The sequence below is a fragment of the Crinia signifera genome, chromosome 6 (assembly GCF_055691185.1).
Source record: "Crinia signifera chromosome 6, ASM5569118v1, whole genome shotgun sequence".
Classification (NCBI taxonomy): domain Eukaryota; kingdom Metazoa; phylum Chordata; class Amphibia; order Anura; family Myobatrachidae; genus Crinia; species Crinia signifera.
In genome coordinates, this window is record NC_139222.1 from 226,798,267 (window position 1) to 226,817,608 (window position 19,342).

Genomic DNA, 19,342 nt, shown 5'->3' on the forward strand with positions numbered 1-19,342 from the left:
TGGGTTTGGGAAGGGAGTGACCAAATTATGGTGACAGTGGGGGATGGGTATATAATAGGGAATATTGAGAATATAAGAGAGTATTGCTAAAAAAAAACCTATTTTGTACCTGTTAGATCAATTTACAATAAACTTTCTGGTTTAATGTTATGAATTTCATAGACAATAAAAAGGGGGATGCATAAATTATATAAAAAAAGAACACATGGAGGGTATAATAATCTCAAATCGCGATCGTCAAGTGTTACTCAGTCCTTAAGAACCAACATATATAACCACACAGTTCTGTCTAATTATGTTAGAACATCCACTTCAATGTGCACATACTGTATCCCCACTTATTTAGCTCCGGGGATGGTTGCCTTACGATGATGCGAAAGGATCCAGTGTGGTGTAGTAAGTTTGCAAATCCCAATTGGATGGGAGAGCAGGTGGTTTCCTTGCCTGGTTCAATCTGGCAAGCAAGGTTTGGAGGTCCCCCAATGCTCCTGAGAATAGGTTCCTGTATACTAACACGTTTCATTGTATAGCAACACATTTTTCAAAGGTTAATAGTGAGAGTCAAGAAAAATAAGGGTGACTGAGTGCAAATCTACTCTAAAACTCTCCTGAATCTGCTGCTGTCCTTAACAGGGGAATGCTCCACCCCTTGAAATGTACCAAAAAGCAGAAAGAAATTAAAGAAAGCGCTGATTCAGGTGGATTCAATTTAAAAAATATTTTAATAATACCAATAAATGTACACAAATCACCAGCCGGTAATAAACAATAAATTGATAAAAATAAAATATCACTTTATAAGTAACTATCTCTTTAAGAGGTATTGCACAAGCGAACTGGTTAATATAGCATAGCAAGAAAACAGCTGTTATAAAGGTTTTCGGTACTTGTGTACAATCACGGCTCCCACGATGTCCATCGCATAGCAAAAAAATCGCATCCAAATGCATTGAAATTAGTATCAAACTTGTTCAATGGCCCCCAAATGTCATTTTTGAGGCTGTACCACTCCCACTATCAACGCGAACCCGAAGCGTGGCGAGCGCAGCGATCCCGCGAGGGGCGGCGGTACGCGTCCTACGACCTTTTCATACCCCCACTATCCAAGTCGGCGTGGAGTTGAGAATAGAAAGTGTGGCGAGCGGACACGAATACCTTCACAGGTATACGCGTCCCCTCGCGGGCTTCACAGGTGTCCGCGCCCGCTCGCCACGCTTCGGGCTCGGTGGCTCGCTGCGCTCGCCACACTTTCTATTCTCAACTCCACACCGACGTGGATAGTGGGGGTATGAAAAGGTCGTAGGATGCGTACCGCCGCCGCTCACCACGCTTCGGGTTCGCGTTGATAGTGGGGGTGGTACAGCCTGAAAAATTACATTTGGGGGCCATTGAACATGTTTGATACTAATTTCAATCCATTTGGATGCATTTCTGTAGAAATCGCATCCGATCGCATGCGATCGGATGCGATTTTTATAAAAAAAATTGCTTAAAAATGGCAAAAATCGCATCCCATCGCATGCCACTACATATGGCATGCAATGGCATGCGATGGGAGCCGTGAAAGTACACAAGTACTGTACCATGTTTTCTGTATTATGATTTAATTAGTCCAGATTTTTACTGTTGCTAGGAATACGTTGTTAGTATGCACTAGTATGTTAGTATTTAGCAATAGATAATAAACAGTCCGTTAGCTCTCTCAAAACTTTGTTTGTTAATGGTTCAAGTGTTAGTAGCATGCATGCTTTCAAGTTATGCAAAGTAATGTTCAATCGATGGCTGAACAAAAGGATTTAATGTCTAAGCTCATAGGAGCTCTAACCTGCCAATCTCCCAGCTGCAATGCTTGTCCAAGACCGCAGTGTCCCGGCTGCTGGTTCTTTGCCAAAGATGTGCAGCCCTTCAGGGTTCTTCCACGGGACTTAAGGTCTTTAAGGAGCCCAGAGAGGAGGATCAGCAGTTGAGGACCTGTAGGGCGCTACACCGATACCATCAGCCCGCCGCCTGACTGATATTTATCTGCGGCATTCAGGTCCCCACTGCATACACAGACAGCCGACTGGGAAGTGAGTCCAGCAGCCGCTGTCTGCACCAGAAGCTTGTGGTACTTATGCCAGCTGACTGTTAGTGATTTGCGGCATTCAAGCCTATACTGTGCACGCAGGCAGCCGGCTGGGAAGCAAGTGTGTCAGCCGCTGTGTGCACTGGATATCTTCTCTGTCCACACCAGCACACAGACAGGCTGGGCTGGCTACTAATTCAGTGGAGCACAGAGTCCAGAGTCGGGCCACTGGCTACTGCAGCACTCGGACCAAAAGGGTGTTAAAATATATCAGGCACCCAGGGGCGTAGCTAAGGGTTCATGGGCCCTGGTGCGAAAGGTCAGCTTGGGGCCCCCCTACATACAACACATTTATACACCGCCACCCTCATATATACATTTACGCCACCATCATAAATACTTACATACATTTATACACCGCCACCCTCATACATACATACATATATACACCGCCACCCTCATACGTGCACACACATATACACCGCCACCCAAATACATGCATACATTTATACACTGCCACCCTCATACATGCATACACCGCCACCCTCGTACATACATTTACGCCACCCTCTTACATACACCACCACCCTCTTACATACATACATTTATACACGCCACCATCAAAAATGAATACATTTATGCCAACCTCAAACATACATTTATACACCGCCACCCTCATGCATACATATATACATCGCCACCCTCATACATACATATATACACCGCCACCCTCATACGTGCACACATATATACACCGCCACCCTCATACATACATACATACATCCACCGCCACCCTCATACATACAGTACATGTATACAACGCCACCCTCATACATTCACTCAGTACATACACCACCACTCTCATCCATCCATACACTGCCTCCTTCATACATACATACATACATACATACATATATCCACAACATACTGTACACTGTCTCTCATAGAAAACCATCCACTACCTCCACCAACACCCCCCCCCTCCCTCAGCGCAGCTTTTCTGCTGCTCCACAGATGTTTAAAATTCTCCCCTCCCCCCTAACACAACCCCTGGCTGCCCCCATCAAGGTACACCTTTCCCGGGTAACTTACTTGGAGTTTTGCACGCTAATGGACAGAGGGTGATGACGTTGGGCGTCCTCCAAATATGGAGAGGGGGGGGAGGTGCTCCGCGGGCCGCGCCCAGCCGATCAGTGTGCCCAGTCACTGCCCAGTCAGTTTCTGCGATGAGGGTGGGGGGAGCTGCACTACACTTTGTACAGTCAAGTGTATTTCAGTGGGAGGCTGCAGCACAAGCCCGTGTCCCCGGGCGTCCCCGCCTCCTCTGACTGGATAGAGCAGGGGTGGCCAACCTGCAGCTCATTAAGGGGAGAGCCGCAGGTTGGCCACCCCTGCTCTATGCAGTCAGAGGAGGCGGGGACACGGGCTTGTGCTGCCGCCTCCCACTAAAAGGCACTTAACTGTACAAACTACAAAGTGTAATGAGGCCGGGTCCCGGCCGCAATTCGGCCTCAATGTAAACGGCCTCCCGGGAAACTTCCCGGTCAAGTTAATGACCAATCTGTCAGGACGGCCGGACAGTGGCGGGGGTTGGGCCCCCCTGGCTCAGGGGCCCGGTCGCAGTTGCGACCGCTGCGACCCCTGTAGCTACGCCACTGCAGGCACCTACTTGATACATCCATCGGGCAAATTTGCACCTGCCCGGGTGAGTGGAGGAGACAATACCAAGTACCATCAAGGAATCCCTGTGATATATACGGTGTGGGTCCGTCCTGAAAGCCCCAATTCCACCTGGAAATATCTATAAAATCTTGCTTACAACAAATCTGTGCGAGACTGTAACACCTGCCCACACCTGGCAATATTTTCAAACAATAAGGAACTGGTAATTATCAATACCTCTCATGCTAATGCAGTGAAATGGCTTTTTAGAATTATTTTATTGAATTGTTGCATGCATGCAAATTACTGTTTTTTATTGTAATTGTATTTACTGTGTTTTTTTGTGTGTTTTTTGGTTTAATAAATTGTTTTAGCATACAGAAGGCGCCCACTGGTCCTTTGTTCTTTTTGGACATATTTCAGGCTGCAGCAGCTTCGAATGACATCATGCAACTGCCACGGCCCTTCCCCAGTGTGGCCCAAACATGCCTGCATTTACTGGGCCACTCCCAGAAAATGCTATATCCTGCCCCTGCAATGTTGCGGCATTTCCCACTCACTGCCCTGGTGTGAGTTATTCACAGTTTAAGCATTCCTAGGGACCATATACAGTGTATGTTTCTGAGAGGGGCATGGTCTAATCTTTCACATTTGGGTAGGCGTACATCATTACTTCTGCCCCTCGACTGTATCAACAGTGCTGATTGACTCCTAGATATCTAGTAGATGTACAGTGTATAGATATATTGCTTACTGATTTTCATGCACTGTGATTGGTCTGATTCTCCAGTGTACAATATGTGCATTATTTAAATTATTTTGGGAGAATCAGATGACATCAACTATTTATTGCAAATAATATGCATCTCTTAACTGTATCCACCATCTGCATATCAACATTTCTCTTTTTCTCACTCAGATTGATTTGTGCCTGTGGCCAAAACAGGAAGTTACACTTTCAGGAATACCTAGTTCCTGATATGCTTCCAGGAACCAAGTGGGATCCTAAAATACATATTCAAGAATTCCCTAGTGATTCCCATGGAGTAATGACATTCACAGGAGCCAGCAGGACAAGGACAAAGGTAAGTGCAGAATTCTGACTTTGTTCCAGGACAATCCGAGGTGTCTGAGACATTAAGGACATTGACAACATGAATAGGTGCTCATTTACCAGAATAATTCTTCTGTCTGTATAATTAAATGTTTAAGTAACACACTGAACTGTGTTCCTCTACAGTATGTGCGGGCATCATGCGACACAAATCTCAGTGTATTGTATGAACTCCTGATTAAGCAATGGAGAATCAGTGAACCCAATCTTCTGATATCAGTGATTGGAGGTTCCAAAAACATCAGTAACAGTACAACTCTGATAACCAAAGTCAGTCAAGGTCTTGTGAAAGCAGCAGAGAGCATAGGTAAGGTGACTTTATTTATCCCAACTGTATGCCCACAATGCTTTGCCCTGCCAGTCTTGTGCTTTTAGTATTTTCATTTCTCTACCCCCTTTTTTTACTGTCATCTATCAGCCTCTTTCCATAACGCCAGGCTTTTAAATAAAGAAACAGTCTTTTGTTTCCAGAATATGGAAATCTTAATTTCATGACAAAACAAGAAACGGATTATTGAGACTGATAAGAGCAGCGGCGTAACTATAGCACCGCAGCCCCCGCCACCGCGGGGGGGCGCTGTGCATGTGGGGGCGCCGGGGGCTGCGGTGCTATAGTTAACCCCCCCCCTCAATCCCCCACAGACTTACCTATCGCGCTGGTCCCTGCGGCTCCGTTCTTCTGCTGAGGACCACCACAAAATGGCCGCCCCCAGTTCTCTGAAACTGTCTGCTGTACGGGGGCGGCCATTTTCTGGTGGTCCTCAGCAGAAGAACGGAGCTGCCGGGACCAGCGCGATAGGTAAGGCTGTGGGGGATTGAGGGGGGGTTTGCATGGGCGGCGGGGTAGGGGTACTCGGCAGGGCGGCGGGGTAGGGGTGCTCGGCGGGGCGGCGCCGGGGGGGGGGGGGGGCGCCCAAAACGTAGCTACGCCACTGGATTAGAGTACATTATAATCATGTGATGGTCAAATTCCCAACATCAAGTTTTCTTTGAACCGTTAAAACAATGGTAATTATAGAGAAAGCTTTGAGCTGTAGGCGTTAATCCACATATTGTGCTCCTTAGTTGATCAATATGAGTCCTGGCAAAGTTCATCAACCATTTGTATAACGAGGATCACTTTGACTGTAACTGAGGAATCTACTTAAGGTGCCCATACACGGTGGGTTTTTTTCGGGTGCGATGCCCGCTCCTGCACACATCCCATCGCACAGTTCAAAAAGTAGGTGCTGCGGATACTTTTTGAACTAGCTTCGGATGGCATCGCATCGCACACAAATCGCATGCAATGATCGCACTGGGCACCTTAAGACCTGGGGCCCAAAGCTGTACTGTAAGAATATTAAAGAGAGGGTATGGGTCATGGGGTCGACACGGAAGGTCCATAGGCCTTAGGTCAACACATGAAATAGTTTGACATGGCTAAGGTCGACTGGGTCGGGAAGTCGACACAAGCATTATGTTGACAATGGGAAGGTCAACACAAGTTTTTCAAATATGTTGTCACGAATTTCGACGTAAGTGGACACGGACATCGGATCAGTGTACAGATTTCCCTCTCAAGGCTTGCTGCACACTCGCCATTATATTCTCCCTCCGTGCCCTAATGGATGGTATAGTATGAAATACCGCCTGTTGGCACACAAAAATGTCAAAAGCTAATGTCGACCTTTTGACTGTTTGACCTTCCCATTGTTGACCTAATGCTTGTGTCAACCTTCCGAACCTGTAGACCTTAGCCATGTTGACTTATTTCATGTGTCGACCTAAGTCCGGTTGACATTTAGTGGTCAACCTAATGTAGCGACTGTATACCTAAAGAGAAATAATGTTTGTGTAAGAGCTGGAACGTTCCTTAGGACAGTTGACCATGTGTAGTGATGACACTAATGCTGTGTACACACGGTGCGATTCAGGGTGACCCTGATTCACACAGTGTTAGATGCATTCCATGGAGATGCGATCCTGATCCGCGGCCTTTTAGCATCAGAATTGATAGCAGAAATACATTAGGCAGGCAAGTCTATTTCTGCTTCGATCTGCTAATTGAATGCAGTGCCATGTTGCTCAATGCAGTATAGCCCCCTCCCTAACCATGCACAGTCTTCCCGCTGTCCCTCCCTCCTGTCCAATGCCAGCAACCCGCTGGATGCCGGCTGCCTCTGATGTCAAATCAGTATTGGGTTGCAGGGGCAAACGCAGGATTTTCAGAAGGGGGTTTCCAGAGAGGGGCAGAGCAAAGCACGGAGATGGACACTTAGGTGACCCAGTATATGCCGGGTCAGTTAAAGTATTGTAGATAGATCAAATTTATATAAATAATAATAATAATAATAATAATAATTATATATATATATATATATTTATATATGTATATATATATATATATATATATATATATATATATATATATATATATATATACACACACACATAACAGCAGTGTAGACCTCTGGGCATAGCAATGTATTGGGGCCCCTACCGATCCTCCAGCGGTAGGGGTGGGGGAAGATTTGATGTCCCGCAGGTGGTAGGGGGTATTATATCAACCGCTCAGCATGTAGGGCCTGGATCAGTAATTTCCACTAATTAACCCTTTACTGCACAGATGGTGGGAGATGAGGTGGGAGAAGGGGGCATTGGGCTGAATGAAGGGGCCCTGATACATAACTTCCAGGGTGGTAGAGGATGTTTAATATGCAGAGGAGGGGTGTATAGTGGAGTGGGCTTATTATTCATAATTTTCTGGTGGGAGGGACAGCTTGCTTGACTGCAGATATCTCCAGATCCTGAAACTAGATTTCTTAGCTTTTAATGGAATTAAAAACTAGAGAATCCCACCTACCAAATGTCCAAAATCCGCCAACGAGAATATAAAACTACATTCCAGGTGTGTGGAGCTGGAGCAGTAACCAGCTGCTGGAAGGCTGATATCTTTGGTTCTGGGCACAGTAGAGACAAGCTACTAGTGTCCATCAAAGGGGGAGAGTCCCAGCTTTTGGAGTATACCAAATATATATCTAATATATCTAAGTCAGATAGAACCTGAAATATCTGACTGGGAAGAGCAATTAACAGGCTTGGATGGAGACCACTGCTTTGAAGTCAGATATCTCCGGTTTCCCAGGGCCGATTTTAAAAATTCTTGTACCCATGGAAAGAGGGGACCCTCAGCTATAAAAAATTATAGAAGGAGTCATGGAAGAGAAAAGAGGAGAGAGAGAGGATGAGAGACACGAAGTAAGCTGTCAGGTAGAGAAAGTGGGAGAAACTGAGTAAGAGAGGGTGTCAGGGAAAGACAGAGGGAGATAGAGAATGATAGAGAAGCTGTCAGCGAAGAGAAAAGGGGGAGAGATAATAAGCAATAGATATAGAAAGGATATCAGGGAGAGAGAAAGTGTTTCAGTGAGAGAAAGAGGGAGAGAAAGGGAGTGAGAGAGAGTCAGGGTGAAAGTCAATGCCAGGTAGGAACTGCCTGAGAGAGAGAGTAGTGTGGAGAAAGTGCTGGGGTGTAGAACGATAGAGGGGGAAGAGAGAACAGGGGGAGAGGAGGAGGAGAAAGAGAGAGGAGGAGGAAAGGGGAGAGGAGGAGGAGGAAATGGGAAGTGGAGGAGAGGGAGAGGAGGAGGGGGGCAGAGGAGAGGAGGAGAAGGCGTGGAGGAGCAAAGGTGGTGGAGTGGAGAAGAAGAGAAGGGGGAGCCGAGGAGGATGGGGAGCAAAGGACAGGAAGAGCAGAGAAGGTAGATGAAGAGACCAGGTGAGGAGGTGGGGAAGGGAAGGAGAGGAGGAGGGGAAGGAGAAGGGGAGCTAGAAGGGAGAGCAGGAGAGGAGGAGGAGAGGAGGAGAGGATAAGGGAGAGCAGGAACAGAGGTGAGAATGAGGGAAAGTGAAGGAGAGGGGGAGGAAATGAGAGGGGAGAGGCAAAGCAGAGGGAGAGCAGGAGAGGGATTGAGGAGGTGGGGGAGAGGAGGAGTGGAAGCGGAGGAGGAGGGGGAGGAAATGAGGTGTGGAGGAGGAGCGGATGTGTGTAGGAGGAGGAGGAAGAACAGTACAAGGGGGTGCTGTGTTCCTCCTGTCATCAATGTTGCATGCTACATGATCAGCAGTGACGGAAGGGCTGTTTTTTCTGCCCTTGGTCAAGGGTCTGCTGCACTCTCTCTTCCCAGTGCTCCTCTTCCATCTCAATGGTGCAGAGTCTTCAATGCCGCCTAGTGTACGGGCCCCAGTAGCTCCCGCTCCCTGGCACCACACTTTCTTCCCACCACTGGGTCTTCTCTTCCTGCACTCCAGCGCAGGGTCTCCGGCAGTCTGAGAGAGAGAGAGAGAGAGAAGTGTGAGGAAAATGGGGGGGAGGAGAGAGATAGAGGGGGAAGATAAATCAGGGGAGAGGTAGAGAGAGAGGGGGGGGATGTGGAGGAGAGGAGGAGGAGGAGTGGAGTAAGAGGAGCAGAGTAGAGGGGGAGAGGAGAAGGAGGGAAAGCAGAGGTGAGGAGGGGAGGAGGAGAAACAAAGTGTGGAGAAGGGGGAGCAGAGGAGTAGGAACAGAGTAAGGGAGGAACACAAAAGGGAGAGCAGGAGAGGGGGTGAGAATGAGAGGGACAGAGAAAGGAGGGCAGAGGAGAGCAGGGGAGATGAGGTGAGGATGATGGGGAGCGGAGGAGGAGGTGGTGGGGTGCTGAGGAGAGGAGGAGGAGCGGAGGAGAGAAGAAAGGGGAGAGGTAGAGTAGAGGAGGGAGAGCAGAGGAGAAGAGAGAACAGGAGCAGGTGAGACAGGGAGAGGAAGAGGGGAAGTGAAGGAGAGTAGGCATTGTAGTGGAGGGAGAGAAGGGAAGGGGTCGAGGAGGAGGTTAAAGAGTGGAGAAGAGGAAAAGGGGGAGAGTAGGGGGGAGGTGACAAGGGGGGAGAGGGGGAGGGGTGGAGCAGGGGGATAGGAGAGTAGAGGAGGGATGGAGGGAGAGGAGTGGGGAGGGGAGAGGAGAGGAGGGAGAGAAGGGAAGGGGGAGGGGTGAGAAGGAGGTTAAGGAGTGGAGAAGAGGAAAAGGGGGAGGATAGGGGGAGGTGAGAGGGGAGGGAGGAGAGGGGGAGAGAGAGGGGGAGAGAGAGGGGGGGAGAGGGGGGAGAGAGGGAGGGGGGAGAGGTGGGGGAGCGGGGAGGAGAGGTGGGGGAGCGGGGGGGAGGGGGGAAGGAGGAGCAGAGAAGAGAGCAGTACCTCCTATCGTGATCAGCCTGCTCCTGGGTCTGCTGCACTCTCCCCCCCAACACTAGTAATTTCCTCTTCAGCACAGGGTTCCCAGCAGCTACCGCTTCCTGCACCGCATCTATTTATCGGCGCTGGGTCTTCTCTCCCTGCAGAGCAGGGTCACACAACTCCCGCTCCCGTGCAGCATCTTCTTCCCGGCATTGGGTCTTCTCTCCCTGCAGAGCAGGGTCACACAACTCCCGCGCCGCATCTTCTTCCCAGCACCGGCTTGTCTCTTTCCCTGCAGAGCAGGGTCCCACAACTCCCGTGTCGCATCTTCTTCCCAGTGCTGGCTTGTCTCTCTCCCTGCAGAGCAGGGTCACACAACTCCCGCTACCGCGCCACATCTTCTTCCCGGAGCCGGCTTGTCTCTATCTGCGCAGGATTCCCGGCAGTTACCGCTCCCCGGTGAGTCAGTATAACCGGGAAGGGCTCTTAGGGTGCAGGATATGTACCTGGGGCTCAGTAGTGGGATGCGGAGCATTAGGGAAGTGCACCCGCCTCTGCCCACGTCCATTAATTTCAAGAAAAACAGCACTTCCGGGTCAGTGGAAAAGAAGTGCCGGTATGCTTTACCATTGCATACCGGCCCACTTCGACCACTGGATATAGGAGGGAAACACAAGGAAAGGCATCAGTAATAGCATAGCATTCCCACCAAGTTAAAAGTCCAGAAGGGAAGTTAGATAATACATAAGTGCCTCAGAGGGTTATGCATTTAGAACTTAAATATGATAGGCTTGCCTGAGGAGGTGAGTTTTCAGGGAACACTTGAAAGTTTGGAGGCTAGTGGAGAGTCTTATTGTGCGTGAAAGGGCATTACATAGGATGGGAGCAGCACAAAGAAAGTCCTGTAATAGTGAATGGGAGCTAGTGATCTGTGCAGAAGAGAGACGCAGATCTACTGTATATTCTGATGTATCATATTTCTTCCAACAAGTAATAATAGGGATAACTAACCAGTATCAAATATTGTACTATGGAATAATTTCCTTATTTCTTCCAGAGCATTTACTATGTCATAAAAGTCACATTTCTCTTACATGCATATCTGGTGCTCTCCCAAGCCTCCTTTTTCACATTATAATGCGTTCCAATTAATTTTATACTGTATTAGAGTGAGCATGTCCAGTGGCATAACTAGATATACAGATAGAGTCATCACGCGGGCGTGCCATAGCTTTCTGTCTCATAGCTTTCTGTCTCCAAACACGGTTTGACGAGAATGGGACACCGCAGTCTCAGCAAATGGAGCGTCAAGATGGAAAGCTATGGCGCGCCCGTGGGCTGAACAATAATGGCTCCCTCTGTATTGCATGACCCAAATAATTGTAAGTGCCGCTGTGTATCACCCAATCATGCAATGCTGAAAAATGTATATAAGACATGTAACTTTTATAGAGAAGGTTGGATCCTCTGGGCTCTGGGCCACATAGCAGCCACTGTAGCTATGTCCTACTTCCCAGTGGTACAGTCTATAAAAGGTAAAGAAACATCACAGACTGTATAAGTATAAATGGAGATCACAGCATTGGATTGCATACCAAGGTGCATGATAACATTTCATCTTCCCTCACTGACACTTGTGCATGTTTCTCAATTCAGGGGCCTGGATAATTACCGGAGGTTCTCATGATGGAGTTGTGAAGTATGTGGGAGAGGCTGTGCGGGATTTCAGTAGTGGCCAAAAAGAGATTGTCCTGATTGGCATCGCTTCCTGGGGCATGGTCCATAACAGGAGCTACCTGATCAAACATGCGGTAATTTCTCTATCCCAAGTCTTACTGCCCTGAATTGTCACCCCTGCAGACTACATTTGATACTCTCATCTCATATGATTTTTTCTTGATATAGGACTATTGTACACCCTGAAAGGTTCCAAAATTCCCCTTCAATTTTTTCTTTTTTTATAAGGTACGTATGTGATAGACCTATGCTGAATGCACATAGACTAACTGGTTAAGTACAGGGCCGGTGCCACCACTAGGCAGCTTTAGGCATTTGCCTAGGGCGCTGGCCACTGGAGGGCGGCAGTTCGGGACACACACCCCCCCCCGCCCCCGGATGGAGGTGAGCGGAGGTGCAGACTCAGCTCAGACTGGAGCGGGCAAGGGGGTTCATGCGTGAGATTCAGCCAATCAGCATGCGGCCAGTGTTTTCAAAATCAGAAGCACTTCCCGTGCTGCGGCCAGGTGGATAGCACTACTTATCAAGTCACTGCAGAAAGCACCGCAGGTACCCCTCAGACCCCGGCGAGCCCCCCCCTCCAGATGCCTGCACCCCCCCTGTAGCTGGTGGGTGCCGGGGCACCCCCGCCCGCCTGGGGTGCACTAGTGCCTTGCACCGGAGCATCACATGTATGTTAAATAGGGAACTCTTGTGTTCCTTATTTAACATACACGTGATACTCAACCAGTTAGTCCTCCTTGAATTATATAAATATCCCATAAGATAGTAGTCATAAATATGAAATGATTCAGAGTTTAGGGAATATGCACAATACCTATACACATATATATTTCGGTATACAGTATTATGGTTAAATTGGAGACAGAGGGATGAAATGTGCCAAAGGTAATCCCCCAGTGGGTGAGACAGCTGCTGCTGCCCCAGCACTTCCCAAGGGCTTTTATGCCCTCAGATGGGTGTTGATGGGGGAGTAATTAGCCCTCTGGTTCTGGAATAGAAAAAGGAGGGTATCTGTGTCCTGGTCTGTCATATAGGAGTCCCTGGTTGTATGGAACAATTGCAGGGACCCAGTATTGTGATTACTGAGGATGAGAGTACCCATAAGTGTGTTTAGAGAGAGAGATAAAGTAATATTGTAGTTTAGCGATTGTCTGAAGATACGCTGCTGATCTCTATGTGATGATGTTTAACATAGGTGGAGAGTGAGCGGTACCCTCTTTCGAACACTGTAAATTAAAAAAACAAGTATATATAGTGAGTAGTAAAGATAAAGAGGGTAAATCCACATGTAGGCAGTTCCATGTGATTTAACCCTGAAAGGGGACAGTGCAGAGGGTGTACCTGCAATTTCAATAAAATGAGATAATTAATCCAGTACAGGGAACTCCAGGGTGGTGGCAAGCCCTGCCGTGCACTGGCTGAGACCCCAATAACATGATGATCCATGCAATGCTGTTCGGTGTAAAAAATAAAAATCAATAAGTATTTTTTTTTAAATGGCGTGGGTTCCCCCCTCCCTCCCCCCTCCCCCCCCCCCCATGGCTATAACCAACTATGGGCTCAAAGAACCGGTCCTGGTTTTAGAAATTCAGGGGCCAAACAAGTTGCAAGTTTCCCTTTTTTCTTAAACCAGCACCAGGCTCAAGGGCTGTCCTGGTTTCTAAAATACGGGGGGAATGTATAGGGGTACCCCGTATTTTGAGAATTAGCAATAGGACCAAACAGCCAGCAGGGTAACGGCACAGCTGGAGGAAACTATACTAATGGTTACCTTACCTTGGAAATATCATTTATTTATTTATTTAATTTATATACCAAATGTGAGTGACGCTGGCATTTTAGCCGATATTTTGCATATCTCTCACAGAGCTGTTTAATCTCATATTTTGCACATCAACATCACAGGTCCATATAAAAGAGAAATAGTGTCATAGAGAAAACACAGTTTAATATACCCAAATGCTCATAAACATATAAAACATACACAATAAAAAAAGACAATCAGCAGCACACATCACAAAGAAACCCTGATGGTAGTGAATAGCTGTAAAACTTATTACCGGAGTTGGTGGAACTGTTGGATAAATAAAACGGTTCAACTGAGATTGTATGTAACAGAGCATCAGCCCAGGCAGTCAGCAACTGGATCAATCTCCCTAAAAAGTCTGCAATCGTCACTCTGTCAGGGGACACCAACACATTTCAACCAATGTAAGGTCTTTTTCAAGGCTCCTAGGTGTGTGTGTGCTTCCTCCCCAAGTTCTGGTTTATATACCCTGTGTCCATCATACTTCCACCTGTAGCATTCCTGGACACCAGGCCGGAAGTTTACTGTTGTAATATTGACAGTCTCTAGTCCGGGAAGTCACCTGACCGGATGTTCGATCTCTCCTTTATGCTGCGGATGCACCGCTCATGCGTCTTATACCGCCCGAGCATCTTTTTTAATATCTGCGGGGTGGCAGTTGTCCCTCGGTGTGTAGAAATGTTTGTGGGCTTTGCGCCGACTGGACCGCTGATCACTCGCTCGCAGATGTAACCTATTTCCGCCCTCACTTCTGAGGACATGCATGGTGTCGCTTCCGCCCTCAGTTTCTGATGTTGAGGTATAACAATGTCCGATGTACAGTAGAGATCAATAAAACTAATAAGACTAAAACTAATAAGAATAATAGTAGTTAAAAGACAGGTATTTTAAATTACATGATATATTAAAAAAGTGCCCAAAGGTGATAAAAAATTATGTAATAAAAACCACTTCAAATCAAAATTAGCATTGAGGCCATATGGTTTGAGTGTATTAAAATCATAAATCAGACTCATCTCTGCTTTGGACACCTGGGTTTCTAAATCAATTCTTCTATAACCTTCCACTAGTTTAAAACCTAAAAATCTTTTTATATTGGTGGGGGAGCAATTGTGATGGATTTTAAAATGTTGGGAGAGGGAACGTGTTTCAATTCCTTTTTTGATATTCCTCAAATGTTCTCCCATATGCACCTTCAGTGCACGAGATGTGCGTCCCACATAAAATAAATTCCACGTACATTCAATTGAATAAATAAAAATGTTCACATTACAAGTAATGAATTCCTTTATCTTTTTATTAAATACTCCCTGTTAAAGTGTCTCCTATATTGGAGGCTTTACGGTAAATTAATGTGGGTTTTTTAGGTCCTGTTTAAGGATATCCCAATTTTTTCCATACAGATTGCTCCAATTTCTTATATTATACATTAAAAACAGTGATAAAAGCCCACTTTAAGTTGTCAGTTTTCTCTACTGGCATTTGTATTGTATGTTTATCTTGTAGAAGGGATAATCTATTTATCTTTTTGACATTATCATTTATTAACATTTAAGCTGTCCTTCTGGGATAGCGTTGAGTCAGTTGTCATGGTGACTGCTTAGATGTATATAACTTGAGGAATCAATAGGTTTTGTAAATGTTTTTTGTTTTAGTACCCCTTCTTCTTGGTACATGGTGATGTCTAAAAAATTCATCATGATGGTAAAAGAAAAATGAATATTAAGTTCATTTGAATTAATATAACTACAAAAATCTTCTAAAATATAACGATCCCCATCCCATAAAAACAAGAGGACATCTATAGCGGGTCCAGGACACCAAGTTCGTCCTATACGGGTAATTCGCCCATATGCGGTCTAACTCCTATCGACCAATAAAACTGTTAGCGTAACTAGGGGCGAACCTGGTGCCCATTGCTGTGCAAACCTACTGCATATATTAATCTTCTTTGAACGTGAAATAATTATTGGACATGATAAAAGAAACTCCTTCAATTAAAAATTCTTGTAAACCAGGATTTAAAGTGCTATTTTGCAAAAAAAATGAGTTGTTGCCTTAAACCCTTCATCATGGTCAATAATAGTATAAAGTGATTTAACATCAGCTCTAATTAAAAACATCCCGTTTCCAGGTGTAATGAGGTATTTTTTGCAAAAGATCCTTGGCGTCTCCCAGATGGGACTTGTTACTTAAGATAAAAATCTATAAATTCTGACAAATTAGCTGTCACTGAATTTATTCCCGCTACTGTTGGGCATCCTGATGGCTGTACCGAGTCCTTATGGACCTCAGGTAATATATATATATATATATATATATATATATATATATATATATATATATAACTGGTGTAACTGGTTCAGGAATCCACAGGAAATTTACTTCATTCTACCCTATTGTCCCTTTTTTCCAATGTCTGTTCAATAATATTTTGAGATTTTCTAAAATTCTCTTAGTGTGATTAGATTTCAGTTTTTGGTACGTCAGTGTCCCCCAGTTGTCGGAGAGCCTCTGTCTCGTACCATGTAGCATCCATTAGAATAACCCCCCCCCCCTTATTGGCCGGTTTTATTACAAGATCGTCATTGTCTCTCAATTATTTTTGTATCTTTTGTATTGATATTAGGTTTGGTGATCTTGTTATTTAGTTTTCTCACATTGGCCCTTATTCTGATCGGTGCGGCCGGATCCGATTATGCGGCCAGGACCGTGCGTGCGAAACCCCGCCTTCCATACGGATCGCCAACTCCGTCCGTACGCGGTAAGAAGCTGGCCGAACGGACCGCACGTGTATTTTTCACGGAATACGCCTCCTCCATCTAAGGGAACCTCCCCCATCATTCGATGGTTGCAGACCATCGAATGCAGGACGAGTGGTCCACCAGCTCCCGCAACCTCAGACCACATGGACAAAAGCAGGGATCTGGGCGGGCAGCTGACATCCGGCGATGTCATATGTCCGCCCCCTACACGTGCGTCACGGCCGCATTACCATACGTACGCCCAGCGTTTGCATGGGAACGCCCATGAAACGCGGGGCGTATGCATATGGTAATGAGCCCAAATAGCCCTTCACGCCCCTCTCCACCCCCTGTTCGGAGTGTTTACATATCATGCGGGATTTGGCCGTACGCCCCGCTCGCACATGCGCAGATACGCCTCTGCACATGCGCAGACACAAAACATCGGCGGGCCGAACGCACGCGGATATATCCGCACCGACCAGAATAAGGGCCATTGTCTTGTACCATAGTGCAAAAGCTGTCTATTTGGCTGCCTTTCATGTAGGAGGGGAATTAAACCGATTTGGGTTTAAAGTTTAGTTAATTCTATGTTGTTTTGATCCTCTTCTTTTTGAAGAAAATTTTTAAGCATAGCTTGTGGACAAATTAACTAAATTTATTCATAGGGGCTGTGGGTACATAATTTAATCCTTTCTCAAGGACACTCCTTTCATAAGTTTTTGAACTAATCTTAAAAATGTAATCCTTTTATGGATTTATCTCTACCGGGGGTTCCTTATCCCTTCCTGTTTTTTGTGGTTTTCTTTCTTGTCATGTGTTTCTTTTTTCCTCCCCTTTTTCCCCTTCGTGTGTTTTTTTTTAAATCTGATTTGAGCATGATTCCTCTGTCTCTCTAAAAAAGATGTGGTCACATAATGTCTACTTAAAAAAAGTTCAAACGGTTTCCTTTTCTCCATGTCTTCTCTTTTGCTTCATAAATGTCCCTTATTTTATTATGCTGATTATAGTGGTGCTCATTTTTGTGAGTCTCTTCGTAGATTGGTCTATTGAATCTATTGTCTCTCCTATAATTTATATTCCCTCTTGCATTGTTGTATCTAGTTCTTTCAAAATTGCTTTTTCTATCCCTAGCTCATTCCTCATGTTCATAATGTATGTGTGGTTCTTCTATTCTATGTACTGGTAGATGCCAAGTCTAATGGCCATTACTCGCTACTTATTCTTCTAGATCTTTCTGCTGCATATTACACTGTTCTTATAAAAACACTGCACTCCCTTGGTGTTAATTATACAACCCTTTCCTGGTTCTAATCTTACCTATCTGATCGCTCTTTCAGTGTTTGCTTCTCTGACTCTACCTCCTCTTCACTACCTCTGTCAGTTGAAGTTCCAGAAGGCTCAGTTTTAGGTCTTCTGCTTTTCTCAATCTATACCTCACCTTTTGGCAAACTAATCAGCTCTTTCGGATTTCAGTATCACTTTTATGCGGACGATGCTCAAATCCATCTATCAACCCCAGAGTTGTCACCAGTGGTCTTAGGCCGAGTCTCTGAATGCCTCTCTGCCATTTCATCCTGGATGTCATCTCGCCACCTCAAACTCAATATTTCCAAAATGGAATTACTTATATTCCCACCAGCCAAGAACAGTTACCATCCTGATATCTCCAGAACGGTTGACAACTCGACTACCCTACCCCAGAAGCTTGTAGCCTATGGGTCATCCTCGACTCTGAACTGTCCTTTTTTCCCCACATTCAATCGGTCTCCAAATCATGTTACATGCATCTAAAAAACATATCCAAAATACGACCCTATCTCACACAAAACACTACTAAATCTTCCCAAGGACAGACACTCGCCACTGCAATCCATCTTAAATGCTGCTGCTAGGCTTATCTTCCTAGCAAGACACTCATCCTCTGCTGATACACTCTGCCAGGCCCTCCATTGGTTGCCTGTATTTTACTGTTTTCAATATAAAATACTTCCACTCGCATATAACGCTATTAACCATACTGCACCAGCATATATCTCTTTACTTATCACAACATAAGTGAGAGATTTGGTAAGAAATCTCCAGTTTTTTTAAAGTGGCAATCATTGACACAGCAAAATCACACTGGTTTTGCTGTGTCAATGATTGCCACTTTAAAAAAAACTGGAGATTTCTTACCAAATCTCTCACTTTCTGAATCTCTCATCCTATTACATTTCACCCCATATGTCCCATCTCAGCCACTCTGCTCTGCATAAGATTTGCATCTGCACTGATCACTAGCTCCCATTCACTATTACTGGACTTTTATCGGGCTGCTCCCACCCTATGGAATGGCCTTCCATGCACAATAAGACTCTCTACTAGACTCTAAACTTTCAAGCGTTCCCTGAAAACTCACCTCTTCAGGCAGCCTATTATATTTAAGTACCAAAAGCATAACCCTCTGAGGCACTTTTGTATAATATAGCTTTTCTTCTGGACTTGTAACTTGGTGGGACTGCTATACTGTTACTGGTGCCTGTCCTTGTGTTTCCCTCCTATGTCCCTATAGATTGTAATCTTGCAGCAGGGCCCCAGGTTGTTTTATCACTGTCTAGAATTATAAAGCGCAACGGAATCTGCTCCACTATATAAGAAACTGTAAATAAATAAATAAATTCTCTGTTGTTGTCGTCTCTGCTTTTCTGTTGTAATATTTTCTATTATAGATAGGTGATCTAAAAATCATGATTTTTCTCCCTAGAGTATAATTTATGTGTATTGATTCTGGATCCCTGTCTAATAAATGTTCTACTATTTATATCTACTACCTGTCTCTCACTTTTTAATATTCTGTTCTATTTTAGATTGTAGAATTTTGTACTCTGTAAGGATATCAAATCTCACAGTCAAATCTCTATATCCTTAAATATCTTCTTCTAATTTGACAAGTTTTCCTACGTTCTTCTCAGAGGAGTAGCTAGGTGTCATGGTGCCCGGAGCAACAGTATGTTTCGGCACCCCCCCCCCCCCCCTCCTC

General features: G+C 45.5%; 1 protein-coding gene across 1 annotated transcript in view; it reads left to right on the plus strand.

Moving 5' to 3' along the window:
• The window catches only part of LOC146009715 (transient receptor potential cation channel subfamily M member 2-like), a 178,130-nt gene that overhangs the window by 7,558 nt on the left and 151,230 nt on the right, over positions 1-19,342 (plus strand). Inside the window, exons 3-5 of the mRNA XM_083150173.1 lie at positions 4,647-4,812; positions 4,968-5,148; positions 11,686-11,840. Coding sequence (XP_083006299.1) covers positions 4,647-4,812; positions 4,968-5,148; positions 11,686-11,840 — 502 coding nt within the window. The remainder of the gene's footprint in view (positions 1-4,646; positions 4,813-4,967; positions 5,149-11,685; positions 11,841-19,342) is intronic.